Source organism: Pogona vitticeps, chromosome 4 (assembly GCF_051106095.1).
Source record: "Pogona vitticeps strain Pit_001003342236 chromosome 4, PviZW2.1, whole genome shotgun sequence".
NCBI classification, from domain to species: domain Eukaryota; kingdom Metazoa; phylum Chordata; class Lepidosauria; order Squamata; family Agamidae; genus Pogona; species Pogona vitticeps.
This window is the reverse complement of record NC_135786.1, coordinates 53437673-53451766: the sequence shown is the minus strand read 5'-3', so window position 1 is coordinate 53451766 and position 14094 is coordinate 53437673. Positions and strand designations below refer to the sequence as shown.

The 14094-nt window shown below is 41.6% G+C and overlaps 1 protein-coding gene across 1 annotated transcript in view; it reads left to right on the top strand.

Moving 5' to 3' along the window:
* BLTP3A (bridge-like lipid transfer protein family member 3A) overlaps positions 1–14094 on the top strand; it is a 67921-nt gene that overhangs the window by 34331 nt on the left and 19496 nt on the right. Inside the window, exons 5-11 of the mRNA XM_072997397.2 lie at positions 1159–1348; positions 1830–1970; positions 2929–3099; positions 8255–8426; positions 9122–9208; positions 10706–10876; positions 13844–13995. Of these exons, the coding sequence (XP_072853498.2) occupies positions 1159–1348; positions 1830–1970; positions 2929–3099; positions 8255–8426; positions 9122–9208; positions 10706–10876; positions 13844–13995 (1084 nt within the window). The remainder of the gene's footprint in view (positions 1–1158; positions 1349–1829; positions 1971–2928; positions 3100–8254; positions 8427–9121; positions 9209–10705; positions 10877–13843; positions 13996–14094) is intronic.

Below are 14094 nucleotides of genomic sequence, written 5' to 3'. Positions count from 1 at the left end.
TGGGAGTGGAGTGGGGATAGATTTGAGATTCCCAAAGTGGCTATAGACTAGAGAACAAACTTCACAAGAAACTTTCTGAAGATCCTCTGAGAAAGTTGGCCTTTCCTTTTGACCCTTTGACTATTTTGATTGACTCACCAAATCAGGACATGCAGTTCAGGAAGATAGTGGCTTAAACTTAATGTTGTGCTTGAACACTAGAATGATGGGATTTTTCTTCTGCTGTCTCTAATTTACAGTCTTCTTGCTGCCCCAAAAGATCTGTTCTGTAGGGTTTGCCAGACTTTTGATGTATGTTTTTCAGGCACATAGGGTTGGCAGAAGGAAGGAGGATTGCCCCGCTCAGTTTGCTAAAGAAACCAATTTCAGTAGCAAAAAAACCCCTAATAGTTCTTTCCCTATGTATTTTTTCTTTCCCTATGTATTTTATTTGGTACTAGTAAATTTAACCTGAAGAAGAATTCCAGATACAATTGAAAGGAAGCACCTGTGTATTCAAAGCAGACATGCCAATCGAACTAGCATAATAATTTATCTTCTATTTTAGCTTGTAGCTCTTAGTTCATGTGATATAATTGTTTGGAGTTTTTTGATATTCAGGCATTTTGGGTGTGATGAACCTTTTTTGTTTCTGATCTTGATGACATGATTTGTTATGGAATATGTGAGTCAGTATTTATATAAATGAAGTGTAGACCATCTTCCCTGAACATTGTGATTGCAAATTTTGACCCCCTGATCCTTTCCAACTGTTAGGTTTTATTATATCACTTGTAGCATCTGAGTGTCACATTCAGTTCAGTGGATTTTTATTCTGCTTCAGAGAGAGAAGAAAAATTGAACTGTTTACCTTTCTTACTCTTTAAGATGTCATTGCCTATAAAACATTTGAAGCACAGCTAATATTAAGTAAGAGGTTCCAATATGCTGAGCCTACATGATTTTAAATTACTCAAGTTTAGGATGGGGAGAAATTAGATATGTATTTGATCCTTCAGCAGGACTGGAATGATAACCTTTTGGTTTACCTCTAATTTTCAACTCTGGGTTTAATGCCTGGTCTGTGATGCTTAATGTAACCTACCACAGAACAGTGTTATGTATTGTAATGAGCTAAAGCTTTCTGCTGTATTAAAAGCTGTCCCCACCTCCCCACAGTGAATATGGCTTTGCTGAGAAAGTAGTAGAGGGCATGTTTATTGTTGTCAATTCAATCACCATCAAGATCCACTCCAAGGCCTTCCATGCTTCTTTTGAACTATGGCAGCTACAAGGATACAGTGTCAATCCCAACTGGCAGCAAAGTGACTTGCGCTTCACCCGTATCACCGATTCACACAGAGGAGAGGTAAGATGATCTCCAAATTAGGACCTATTCTGTTGTCTTGCAAGAATGTGTAGATTTGGCATCTTGACTAAATACTCTCTACATTTTTGTGGAGTTATGGTGTGACATCCTTGACTGCCGCACCCTCCACAATATCTTTGGCAGTGACTGATGTGGGACTGAATCAGTGCTCTAATGCTGATACGTAACCACATATCATTTTGAAATAAGATTTATTTATTTATTCATTTAATTTATATCCCACCTATCTGGTCATTACGACCACTCTAGGTGGCTAAGATGGCTGTGAGGTGGATGTCTGCTTTTTTTCCTTTTAGAATTGAAACATGCAACATACCTTCCTATTTCAGAAAAATCTGAATACTTTTTATACAGCTTTAGAACTAAGGATCTTTTTTTTTCTTTTCTCCCTCCCTCTCTCCCTTATTATTTATTATTATTTGGGGGGATCTTTATTCCTCCTCTTCCCTCCTCAATGCAGGTTCTTACATTTAAAGAACTCACCTGGCAGACTCTTCGGATAGAGGCAGATGCTACAGAAAATGGAGATCAAGATCCTGTCACCACTCCCCTAAGACTTATTACTAACCAGGGCAGAATCCAAATATCTCTTAAGAGAAAGGTATATATTTATTATCTTGGAGACAATGTTTTTGAATAGAATTCTTAATATGCTTGTCTCAGAAACCAAATAATATACTGTAGCCTTCTACTAAAAAAAAGGGGGGGGGATTTTTTGCTTATGAAATAATTTTGCACGCACAAGTCTACTCTGTGTGTGTGTGTGTGTTTGTGGGTGATGTGTTGTCAAGTCTGTTTGTATGTATGGCAACTTTAGTACGGCTTCCAAGGCATGTGAGATGTTTAAGGAGTTGTTTGCCATTTTCACAGCCTCACAGTGAGTGAGAATGAATATGCCTTCTGAATATGTCTTCTGAATCCTATTGCAATAATGTATCTACTACACTACACTGGTTCTCTTACCATCTTTAGCTGGAATAATTAATTCATAATTGGCTTGATTTTTTTTAAAAAATTCTCTTCTTACAATTGTGTGTTTTGGGGCGTCTCAATGTCCATATGGCATAATACACATCCAAACTTGGGGTTTGAGAGTCAGTGGTTGGATTTGTAGAACATTAACATGAGTTTTAGGTGAGTAGAAGCAGAAGATCCAAGGTGGAAACCACACTGCAACAAGACCATCTTACAAAGCATTTAATAATTCAGTTTTGCTGGTGCCTTTCCATAGATCAGTGATTCTTAACCTTTGTTACTCGGATGCTTTTGAACTGCAACTCCCAGAAACCTCAGTCAGGACAGCTGGTGGTGAAGGCTTCTGGGAGTTGCAGTCCAAAACTCCTGAGTAACCCAAGGTTAAGAACCAGTGCCATAGATGATGAGCTCTGAGCTCATTGGAAAAATGTACTTCCCATCAAATACCTAGATGTTGCAGTTCTGTTTGTGCATGTTGTCCCAAGGAATCTATTTAATTGTATCTATGATTCCCAACAGCAGTTAAATAATTGCCTTTGGACCATTTGTTTTTGTTAAACTTTCTGTGTTTGTTTATGAGACAGACAAAGGACTGCAATGTGGTGGCCTCCAAACTGATGTTCCTCCTTGATGACTTGTTGTGGGTGCTGACTGACTCTCAACTGAAGGCAATGATGAAGTATGCAGAATCCTTGAGTGAAGCTATGGAGAAATCAGCCCAGCAAAGGAAGAGTATGGCTCCTGAACCTGTCCAGGTGAGCTGCTCTGGCAAACATGCCTGCTGTGATAGTCAGCAATTGCAACTGAGCAAAATCAGGGAAGAATTTTATGTTGGATTCTATATTGTCTGTGTTTCTTGGATTGCTGACCTGTTGAGCGCATTATTTACATTTTCCCTCACAAATAATTTCCCATGTAAAATAGATGTTACCCTTCCATTGTTTTAGTGCTTGCTGTTGCCTGTATAATTTCAGGTTTTGTCTTTGTGTTTAAATCACAATTTAAGTCAGTGGTTCTTAACCTTGGGTTACTCAGGTGTTTTTGAACTGCAACTCCCAGAAACTCCAGCCAGCACAGCTGGTGGTGAAGGCTTCTGGGAGATGCAATCCAAAAACACCAGAGTAACCCAAGGTTAAGAACCACTGATTTAAGTTATACAAACTACCCTTTAAATTCCTGTTAAATTATTGCTAATTTGGTATATACATTTGACTGTTAGTATTATGTGCTTTATTTCCCATAGTGTCATTCTAATCACATGCACAGATGTTTGTGCAAGTTTTTGCATAAGTGAGGAACACCATTATCACCTGTTTCTTCCTTGTGGCCTCTGTGAATGCACACAATTGGGCTGTTCTACAACTGTGCAGGACCTATCAGATGTTTCTAGAGCTTAAAGACAAGTGATTAGTGGGACGTTCCCCGTGGAGTGCATGCTCCGCCTCCCAGAAGTCCCCTCATTTCCTTTTAGCCACCACTTAGGTTAGACCTATTTCGGAGAGAGCTAGAGCGATTGAGGGTTCACTGCGATCGGTATTTTGGTTCTTCTGTTATTTTGATCATCTCTTTTGTTGGATGTTTCCCCTCTAAATTGATTTGTTCTACATTTGATTCAATTGATTTTTTTCTCTTTCCCCCGTTTTGCTGATCCCCCTCATCTTCCCTCCAATTTTCTCCCTTGTCTTTTATTCCCCCCCCCCGGCCTTTCAAGTGGTACGTACTTTGTAATAACAAGATCCCGCTCACTGACGGCCACAACCACTGCATTTTCTGTCTCGGGGGACAGCACCAAACACACTCTTGCCCTAAGTATGAAACACTCACGAAGCCTGCACTTAAGCTGCGACTTCAGAGACTGCGATCTTACCTTTGGGAGAAATCCCTCAATCCACCTTCGGTTGCTATGGAGCCCGCACTGCCTCCAGATCATCGACCTGATCCCCAGGAGCCTCTTCAACCGGCCTCTAGTCTGATTACTCCTTCTCCTTACCAAGAGGATAAGTCAAAGTCTACCTCGAGACTGAAATTGACATCAAGGACCCTGGCTTGATCAACTGAATCATCTAAAAAGAAAAAAGATAAGACTACTTCAAAAAGGTCTAAGAAATTGTCAAAATCCACACAGATTTGACCACCCCAATCAACACTTCCATCCCCAATATTGGAGGAAAGGTCTAGAGATGCCTCGGGTTCGATGTCAGACAGAGATGACCCACCTCTGCCTGTGGCCCAGGCTCCATCTTCCACTGGTAGCTTGTCGCAAAGTATTGGCCTATCTCCGGCTGACGTTCACTCTAGCCAGGCCTTGGCCCATTTGAGCCCTGCATCATCAGGGCAGGCAATCCCGATTCAAATCTCGGACTCAGACTCGTCTCACCACTCCCTTCAAAAACATTGAGCAACGAGATGACACTTGTCCCCAGTGCAGTATGACCCTCCACACAGAGATTACTATTACTACCCAGAATCTTCTTGATATCAACCATGAGAAGATCTCAGAGATCGATGCTACCATATTTCCCTGAAGATTTACCAGAACAAATTTACATCACCGAACCCAAGAGAGTTTGATATGCTTTGCTGTATCCACCTCAGTACTCACCTTCTGTGTCTACATCACCACCTTGACACCAACACCATTCCCACTTGTTGCACTCCACATTGATTCACCAGATCCTGCTTGCTATTAAACCGGCCCCCAAGTGCACTACCTCACCACTGGAACAACCACAGTCAAAGTGTTCCAAGCATTCTTCTAAACACCCTCCCCCTCAACACACATCTCTGCAGGTTACGACAAACTATAAGGGTCCTCCTGCTCCTCCTCCTGATATGGAAAGGTACTCTACAACCCAAGTACCTCCTGCTTCACAACTGCCTTCTTCGACACAATTCTCCACATCTAATTCTCAACATCAATCTCCATCCTCTGAATCATCCATATCAACCCATGATAGTTTTTTATTATATTAATCAAGAGGAGACACCTCCGCTTAGCCTTACCTTGATACCCGCTATGCTAGATTTGATTAAAGAATCATGGGAGAAACCCCCTTCATCATTACAAATTTCAAGACATGTGGGAAACCATTATAAAACCCATGGTCTGGACAATGCCTTTTTATCCAAATATCTGACACCAAATTCAATTACATTGTGGAATCCGATCAATCCAGAGCTCACAACAAATCATCAGTTGCACCTACCAACTGGGAAGGAAGAAAGTTAGACATTCTAGGCAGATGTCTTTCCTCCCTCACTTCATTTCTTATGAGAGTTGCCAGCTGTCAAGCCGCCATGGGAGCTTACCATAGACTACTATGGAACAAGATCCTCCCCGTTATTCAAGTGGCTCCTGAGTCTTCTAAGACTGAAGCCCTAAATATTCATGCTGAAGCTTCTACACTGGCCAAACAGCAAAGAATTGCCTCCCGCCACACTGCTGATGCCGCTTCTAAGGCAATGGCCACATCTATTGCCCTTAGACGCCATGCCTGGCTCAGGTTGGCTGGCATATCAGATGACTCCAGATCGAGAATTGAAGACCTCCCATTTGATGGCACTGGCCTTTTCAACAAAAACAGATGAAGTAATGGACAACCTTCCTAAAATTTGGAAAACAGCTCAGTCATATTCCACCCAACAAACATTTCGATACCAGTGCCCCCAGTACCATAGACAGTACTTTGTCCAACAGCCATTTCAGCCATTCCACCAACCATACCGTACATACAAGCCACAAATGCAGGATAGACCTTATTCCAGCCTGTCAACATCTACTGCACCAGTCTTTCAACACCAGGAACAACAACCATGTCAACAACCTTTTCGACACCAACAGAAGAAGGGTAAGCAATATCTATAGACCCCTTTCACCCCCTACCACTATTTCCACTCTGTTTCAAACCAGGTTACACCCTTTCCTCGGTGCATGGTGTCGAATCACCAATGACCAATGGGTCCTTTCAATTTTTGAAAAGGGTTATTTCATCGAATTACAGCATGCTCCACCTTTCACTGTAATTAAAACTACTCCTTACTCATTGGCACTTCAAGAATAAATTTCCCTTCTTCTCCAAAAACAAGCCATACTCTTCGTCCCCTTCTCTGCCCTGCATGATGGTTCCTACTCCAGACACTTCACTTTACCGAAAGACTCCATCCCATCCTTGATGTTAGAAACCTCAATAAATTCATTCAACCTAGATGTTTCAGAATGCTGACACTCAACACTATCATTCCTTTCCTTTCACAGGGAGACTGGTTTGTTGTCATCAATCTCCAAGATCCTTTACCAACATAAATGGAGAGCATTCCTCTAAAAACTTACCTGTGGTACCAGATTCACTAAAGATTCTACTTACCTTTATACTCCATCTTTTTCATCTTGGATTGACTTTGAAGGTTTATATTGCTATGATGGTCCAATCGTGCACCAACCATCTCATTTGGAGACAGCTAGACTTTTCTCCCATTCGACTTTGAAAAAATTCTTTAAAGAACTTTGTGTTATCCATCCTCCATGCCAGCCTCCTCTTCCCCAATGGTCGTTACAACTTGTCCTCAATGCACTGACCCGACCTCCCTTTGAACCAATGGCTACTACTAACCTCAAACTGCTTTCCTTGAAGACATCATTCTTAGTAGCGATATCGTTGGCTAAATGTGCTAGCAAACTGGCAGCTCTTAGATCAGAGCCACCTTTTCTGCAGTTCCATCCGGACAAGGTCACTCTATACCCAGATGTTTCATTTTTACCTAAGGTTGTATCTTGATTTTCATCTCAACCAACTGATAATACTGCCTACACTGTTTTCATCTCCCTCTACACCTCTCGATCACATGATCCACATGCTTGATGTTAGATGTTCCTTTGCTTTTTACATTGACAGAATCAAATTGTTTAGGAAAGCATCAAGGCTCTTTCTATGTTTTCATGGCCCTAATAAAGGTTCACTATCTTTGCCCCAAACGTTGACTAGGTGGATTGTCCAAACAATTTCACTGGCATAGGAATTGGCAGGCAAGACACCACCTGAATCCTTGAAGGCTCACCCGACCAGGGCACTGTCTACCTCCACTGTCCTCCAACGAGGAATAGAAATTCCTCGCATCTGCCATGCAGCTACATGGTGCAATCCGTCAATGTTTGTGACACATTACTGTTTGGATATCTGGCCAAAGAAGGATGCTGCTTTTAGCAGAGCTGTCTTGACATCCTTTCTACTGTGACTTCCCACCATCTGGTAAGTGAGCTTGCCAGTCACCCAATTGTGTGCATTCACAGAGGCCACGAAGAAGAAAGAGCGGTTACCTGTAACAATGGTTCTTCTAGTGGTCCTCTGTGAATCCACACATCCTGCCCTGCCTCCCCTCTGTCTGTCATGTTGTCTTCTTATATAGCTCTTTGACAGCGGCGGACTCTTTTGGGAACTGAGGGGACTTCTGGCGGACGGAGCATGCTCTTCATGGGGGAACGTCCCGCTAATCACTTGTCTTTAAGCTTTAGAAACTTCCGAGAGGTCCTGCGCAGGCGCAGAACAACCCAATTGTGTGAATTCACAGAGGACCACTAGAACAACTTCCTGCCAAAGTGGCAAATCACAGGAACTCTATTTTAACTCTCGTAGATTAACGCAGATATATGTTGACAACATGGAAACAGTTACTCCAAGATCTTTATGTTTCTGCTATGTTCTCTTGTTGATTCAGTCATTTTTGGGTTTGACTATTACAGTCTATTGTTTTTCGAAGTCTTTTAATTCCCCCCCCTATATCTAATGCCTTCCTTTGCAGAGCAAGTTTAGGGCTTTTTAGTGCAGTCTGTGTTCTCCTGCCTCATAAAATATATCCATTCCATTCCTTTGATTCGTTATGGACACATGCAGATTTAATTTCTCTGTTTTATAGATCACACCTCCTGCTCCCAGTGCACAGCAATCCTGGCCCCAGTCATTTGGGAGCAGCCACAAAGCAATCAGCCAGTATTTTGAGAAACATGATATGAAAGAGTCTTCCTACCACCTTCTTATCTCCCGTCTGGATCTGCATATCTGTGATGACAGTCACACTAGAGAGACAGGTACTTAATAGCTGAAACTGGAAGAATATGATGTAGAACAATGAATTTCTTTGTTTTGGATTTTAGAATTTAAAAAGTTCTATTATTTGATGTATTCTCTTTCTACTTCCTCCCCCACAGGAGGATTGGGATTTTTAAATTGTGAACAATAATTGCAACAATAATTGTGAACACTTGCAACTCCTTAGGTGTTTGGTGAGCTGCTTTGGCTAAGTCAAATCCAGAAGGTGGATACAAATTTTAAAAACAGTTGATGGATTGCTTGTGGTGGGCAACATTGCCCATGTTTTTAGCTTTCAACACTGAGAAAAATTAAACAGCTCAGCTTTAATACCAAGAATAGACATGGACACATTCTATTTGTTTCCGTGGAGAAACAGATATGGTGCTGTGGTGGCCCAGTACTGCCCCCAAGAAGCCGCCGGGCCACTTACAGGGCTCTGCACGGTGCTTGGCTCCGTAGTCATTGCACCAATCCTGGCAGGAGCCCAGCCATCCCTTCCTCACCGCCCACACTGCTGACCACTCATTGTGGAGGTGATCACTACTCTCATCTGGGCTTTGATTGAAGGAAAGGCAAACATCACAGGGGAATGTTTTCCTCCACTCAGCCTGTTTGTTCATACAATGTTCTTCTTATAAACTAAGTTAAGTTGTAATCCTATTCTGAAATGCTTTATTCCATTTTACCATAGGTGCTTCCAAGCATGGAATAACAGGAGGTGCAATGCAATTAACATTTAGGAGGATGGCCTTTGACTATTATCCTTTCCACTGGGCAGGTAAGGACATGTTGTATCTCATCTGTGAAGCAGACATTGGGCAAAGTCTTGTTGGCATAAATTTGCTGCAGCGTGACTCAGACTGGATGCCAGAAACATTTAGTTGAAGCTCATGGAAAGTTTCCTGTCTGCTCCCCACCCGTCCCCTTTCAGGTTCCGATGCTCCCTAGGGCTCCTTTTTGCCTTATGGAAACCTTTGGAGCTCTGGGACCAGCGGGAGGGAAACATTTAATAATAAATTGCTCCTCGTGGTCCTGTTCCCAGTGGCTGTGATCTGGTGGGCAATTTATATTTTTATTTGTTTATTTTTTGTATTAAAGGCTTCCCCGCCCCAGTCCTGAGGCTCCCAAAGGCTTCCCTATGGCAAAAGGGAGCTCAAGGGAGTATTGTAACCTGAGAGGAAGAGGGATAGGAAATTTTCCATGAGTATAAATTACATATTTCTAATGCCCCATCTGGGATATGCAAGTGCAAAATTATGCAATAATCATTGTCTATTGTGACTCATCTGAAGCAGAGTTATTAACACTAGTTTTAGTTATTAAGGAACATTTAATTCAGCTTAATTTCATTTGTACTGAAGTATTCTAGTAAGCTATAATGTAGTACCAATGGTTGTTTGTTCCCAGCAAGTGGACTGGATGGTGCACAAACACAATAAGTGGGAAAGGTCATCTTGTGTTTGATGTATTTTTAAAGTAAAATTTGTATGTATTGTCAGTTGCAGAAACCAAGGTTATTCATAAAGTTAACATCTAAAAGACAACTTATTTTGGGCAACAGTAACCACTAGATAGTTCTGACAATTATAAAACAATATTCCACATAGCCATCATAATACAGTAGTACCTTGGTTTGCAAATGCCTCAGTTTACATAATTTTTAGTTTACAAACTGAAATCCATAAGAAATGAAGCCCTGGTTTATGTTGTTTTCTCTTTTTTTCACACTACAAAAGGGTTTTCCCAGGGCTCGTTGCGCCTATAGCACTGCCCCTTTTGTTGCGCAATTGGCATTTCAGTTTGCGAAATTTCTGTACCATGTAACGCCGCGTAGAATGGATCCGTTTCACAAACCAAGGTAATACTGTACCAATGAACAGAATATATTGCCTCCCTAGCAGTCAAGCTGCATAACATTTGTGCAACAGGAGTCTAAAAGACTGAGCACAATCAGTTGGTACATGTATTGTGCACAATTCTCTAAGATGCAGTCATAAGCAGAAATAAGAGAAATTCCTTGGAATATATTGAAGCTCAAATGACAAACTTTGTTCAGCTATGAGATGGGCAGTACTGAAGGGAGAATATCTTGTGCAAACAAACTCTCCTATCTACCTTGAACTGTGCAGTTAATAAGGAAAATAATATTTAGCTTGCTTGTTTGAGAAAGGTGTTCCAAACTAAATGACAGTTAAGGAATGGTTCACTTACAAGTAGCTCAGAGAATGATTGAGAAAGAATGGTCTTGTTGCTATAAAGCTGTTGTTTTATGCAGGAGACAGCTGTAAACACTGGGTACAGTACTGTAATGCCATGGAGACCCGAGAAGAGTGGGCAAAAAAGCTGGTAGAAGAATTCCAAAGCAAGATGAGAAACCAGGATGAAGAAATTAGCTCTGCTTCTTCCAAAAATGTAGGAAGGGAATCTCCCTTCAAAAAGACACCAGGTAACACACAAGGAAGTGTGGAATATACAGGAGCCTTGTGGCACCGTGGTTAAATTGCAGTACTGCAGTCAAGACTGTGCTCATGGCCAGCTTAAGGTTGACTCAGCTTTCCATCCTTCAGTGGTTAGTAAAATGAGCACCTAGTTTGCTCTGTGTGTGTGTGTGTGTGTGTGTGTGTGTGTGTGTGTGTGTGTGTGTGTGTGTGTGTGTGTGTGTGTCTGTGTCTGTGTCTGTGTCTGTGTGTGTCTGTGTGTGTGTGTGTGTCTGTGTGTGTCTGTGTGTTATAAATGAGAGATGAAGTCTCAGGATGTAGGAAGTAGAACAAGCTCTTTATTCAGTATTTCTTTAAATGAGTCATTAAAAAGCTCTGGCTCAACGCATTTCTCACTTTCGAACACACACACATTTCTCACTTTTGAACACACGCACGCACGCACGCACGCACGCACGCACACACACACACACACACACACACACACACACACACACACACACACACACACACACACACACACACACACACACACACCCCTGGCTTGTGACTCTCAACTTTATATAAATGCATGCATTTATACTAAGCACATTAGGCATGATGAAATATATTAGACAGAATATCAAACACTTGCCAAGCTTCTTTATACTCTCTGCACCTTTCTTTGGTCTATATCAGCTCCAAAACTAATTGAAAGTGTTCGAAAGTGAGAAATAAATGACTAGGCAGTCCTCTACTTGGCCATTTTACAGAAATGAACCATACCATAAAAGATCTGGTGTTCTGGGCCGTAGACAGAGTTCCTAGGAACTTCACTAAAAAGGGAAATTGACCGGCTCCTGAAATTGAACACCCTAGTACCTCATGGGTTAAACGAAGAAATAGACTTTCTCCCTTTATTATGATAACACTGCTGGGCTGGTTATCTCACCACCCTGCACAGCTGTGTAGAAATGCCTCCTCTCCCAGTGCCTGCACTTTCGAACACTTTCAGTTAGTTTTGGAGCTGATATAGACCAAAGAAAGATAAGGAGAATATAAAGAAGCTCAGTAAGTGTTTGATATTCTGTCTGATATTCTGTCTAATATATTTCATCATGGCTAATGTGCTTAGTATAAATGCATGCATTTATATAAAGTTGAGAGTCCCAAGCCAGGGACACACACACACACCTGGTTTGGAACTCTCCCCATATATATATATATATGGGGAGAGTTCCAAACCAGGTGTGTGTGTGTGAGATATCTCAATCAGTCCGAGGAAGCAATGCTGAATATCACCATGTGAATCTCTTATATTGTGCATTTGCATGTCGGCAGCTGTAGTTAGATGGGAAGGTGAGCTGGGACTCCAGAAGTTCACTTATCAGATCAAGCATATCAACAGCACTCTTCCCTCCTACTGTAACCATCCAGGTTAAGGGCACTATGCAGCAGAAGGCTAGACCACTGGTTCTTAACTTTTGTTATTCAGATGTTTTTGCACTGCAACTCCCAGAAGCCTTCACCATCAGCTCTGCTGGCTGGGGTTTCTGGGAGTTACAGTTCAAAAACATCTGAGTAACAAAGGTTAAGAACCACTGGGCTAGACCAATATTAGGCAAAGCTAGTGCCAGTGTGAGTTTGTAAATTTCCAAGGTTATACTGCTGTTGCTTTCATCACCCTGAAAACTTCCTGCTCCTCTTTTTAGTTCAGTATTTGTGTTAAGCTGCTGTGTCCATGAAGGACACCTCACCAATTTACTTAATGGCTGAAATCCAGTAGTAAGTCTCAACTAAACTAGGTCCATTGAATCAGTAGAGATTTATTGAGAAAACTGCTCTGTAAGCTCCACTGATTTAATGGGACTACTCTAGCCATGACTTACTACTAGATTATAACCCATGTGTCTGATCTTGGAAAAAGCTAGGAACCTATATGTTGCTATTGTACTGTCTCCTGGGAAATTGTTTAGTTGCTGTTGCCACTAATACCATCTCCTCGTTTTTCAAGTGTGCAGAGTCAGCCGTGCTTTAGCTAAGTCCACTGGCTGCCTGTCATCACATCAGCCAAGTCTTCCACTAAATGGGAGTGCAAGAGAGCCATGTACTCAGACTTCACTAGGTGAAGCAGAGGAACAATTCTTGAATGGCATACATCTCCCTGCTGGCCTAACTTTGTACTTGGTAAATAGGCAGTTTTCAGAGGAAAGAAAAGTTGACACACAGGGAGTGAGTACAGTACTGTATAAGAAAGCAGCTAACTGTGTGAGAAATCCACTTCCACTCTTTGACTATATATTTGTATAATTAGCAAACTCTGTGAATGGGAAAATTAAATCTGCCAAAATTCCAGGCATGCAAAAGCAGAAAAGGCTTGGTTTGACTTCTCTCACATCATGAAGGGAAGAATCAGGTATTTTATGGTGGATTATAACCACAAAATAAACGAGTGTATAACTTACCATTTTGTTTTTTATTCTGGTTTGTTTTGTTTTTGAATTATTAGGGAGGTAATACCTACTGTTCCGTAGGTCCTGGAACTGAAGGGCAGAGAGTATACTGTTGCACATTCCCTGTATGAATACTGTGTTTATGCCCAGGTGATATCCTTCCCACCTCACTAGAGCAAACACTTTTAAACACCTCGCTGCACCATATACATATTGATTCCTATCTTAATTCACTAACCACCTCTGGCTGCACAGCTGGTCTCGTTCTGAGAGGAAAAGATCAGTGGCCACCACGAATAATAGCTGGACAATAAGCCAAGCTGTTGAGTTTTCTCAGTCTGTCCCCATGTTTCTGGAGCAGGAAGTGGGGTTCCAAAACAACAGAGTACCACAGTACTTCTGTGCAGTTTTATCCTCTTAGAATCCATTGTTCCAAATCAGTATAGAAAGGTGTATGAGGGAGAGAAAGATAGAGTGCTATCACATGAGTGTTTGCTGAAAGATAGGTATTTGTCTATTCTGATGTTTAAAATTTTGTTTAAGACACTTCCAGTTCTCAAAAAAGCTCCCCAGAGAAAGGGATGCCTTTGGCAAGCACACCACCTCCTTTGCTGTTTGGATTGCGGAAGGCTGCATGGAATAGACTTAGGTCAAGCTGTCTGGTTGTCCGAGTCGATGATTTGGATATTCATCAGGTAAAGTTCTAAAAAGTACTGGTAGAAGTGACTGCCCTGCAGACAGCTCTCATTCTTTAAATCTCATTTCTGTTGCCTTCTCCTGTGAATATCATTGCA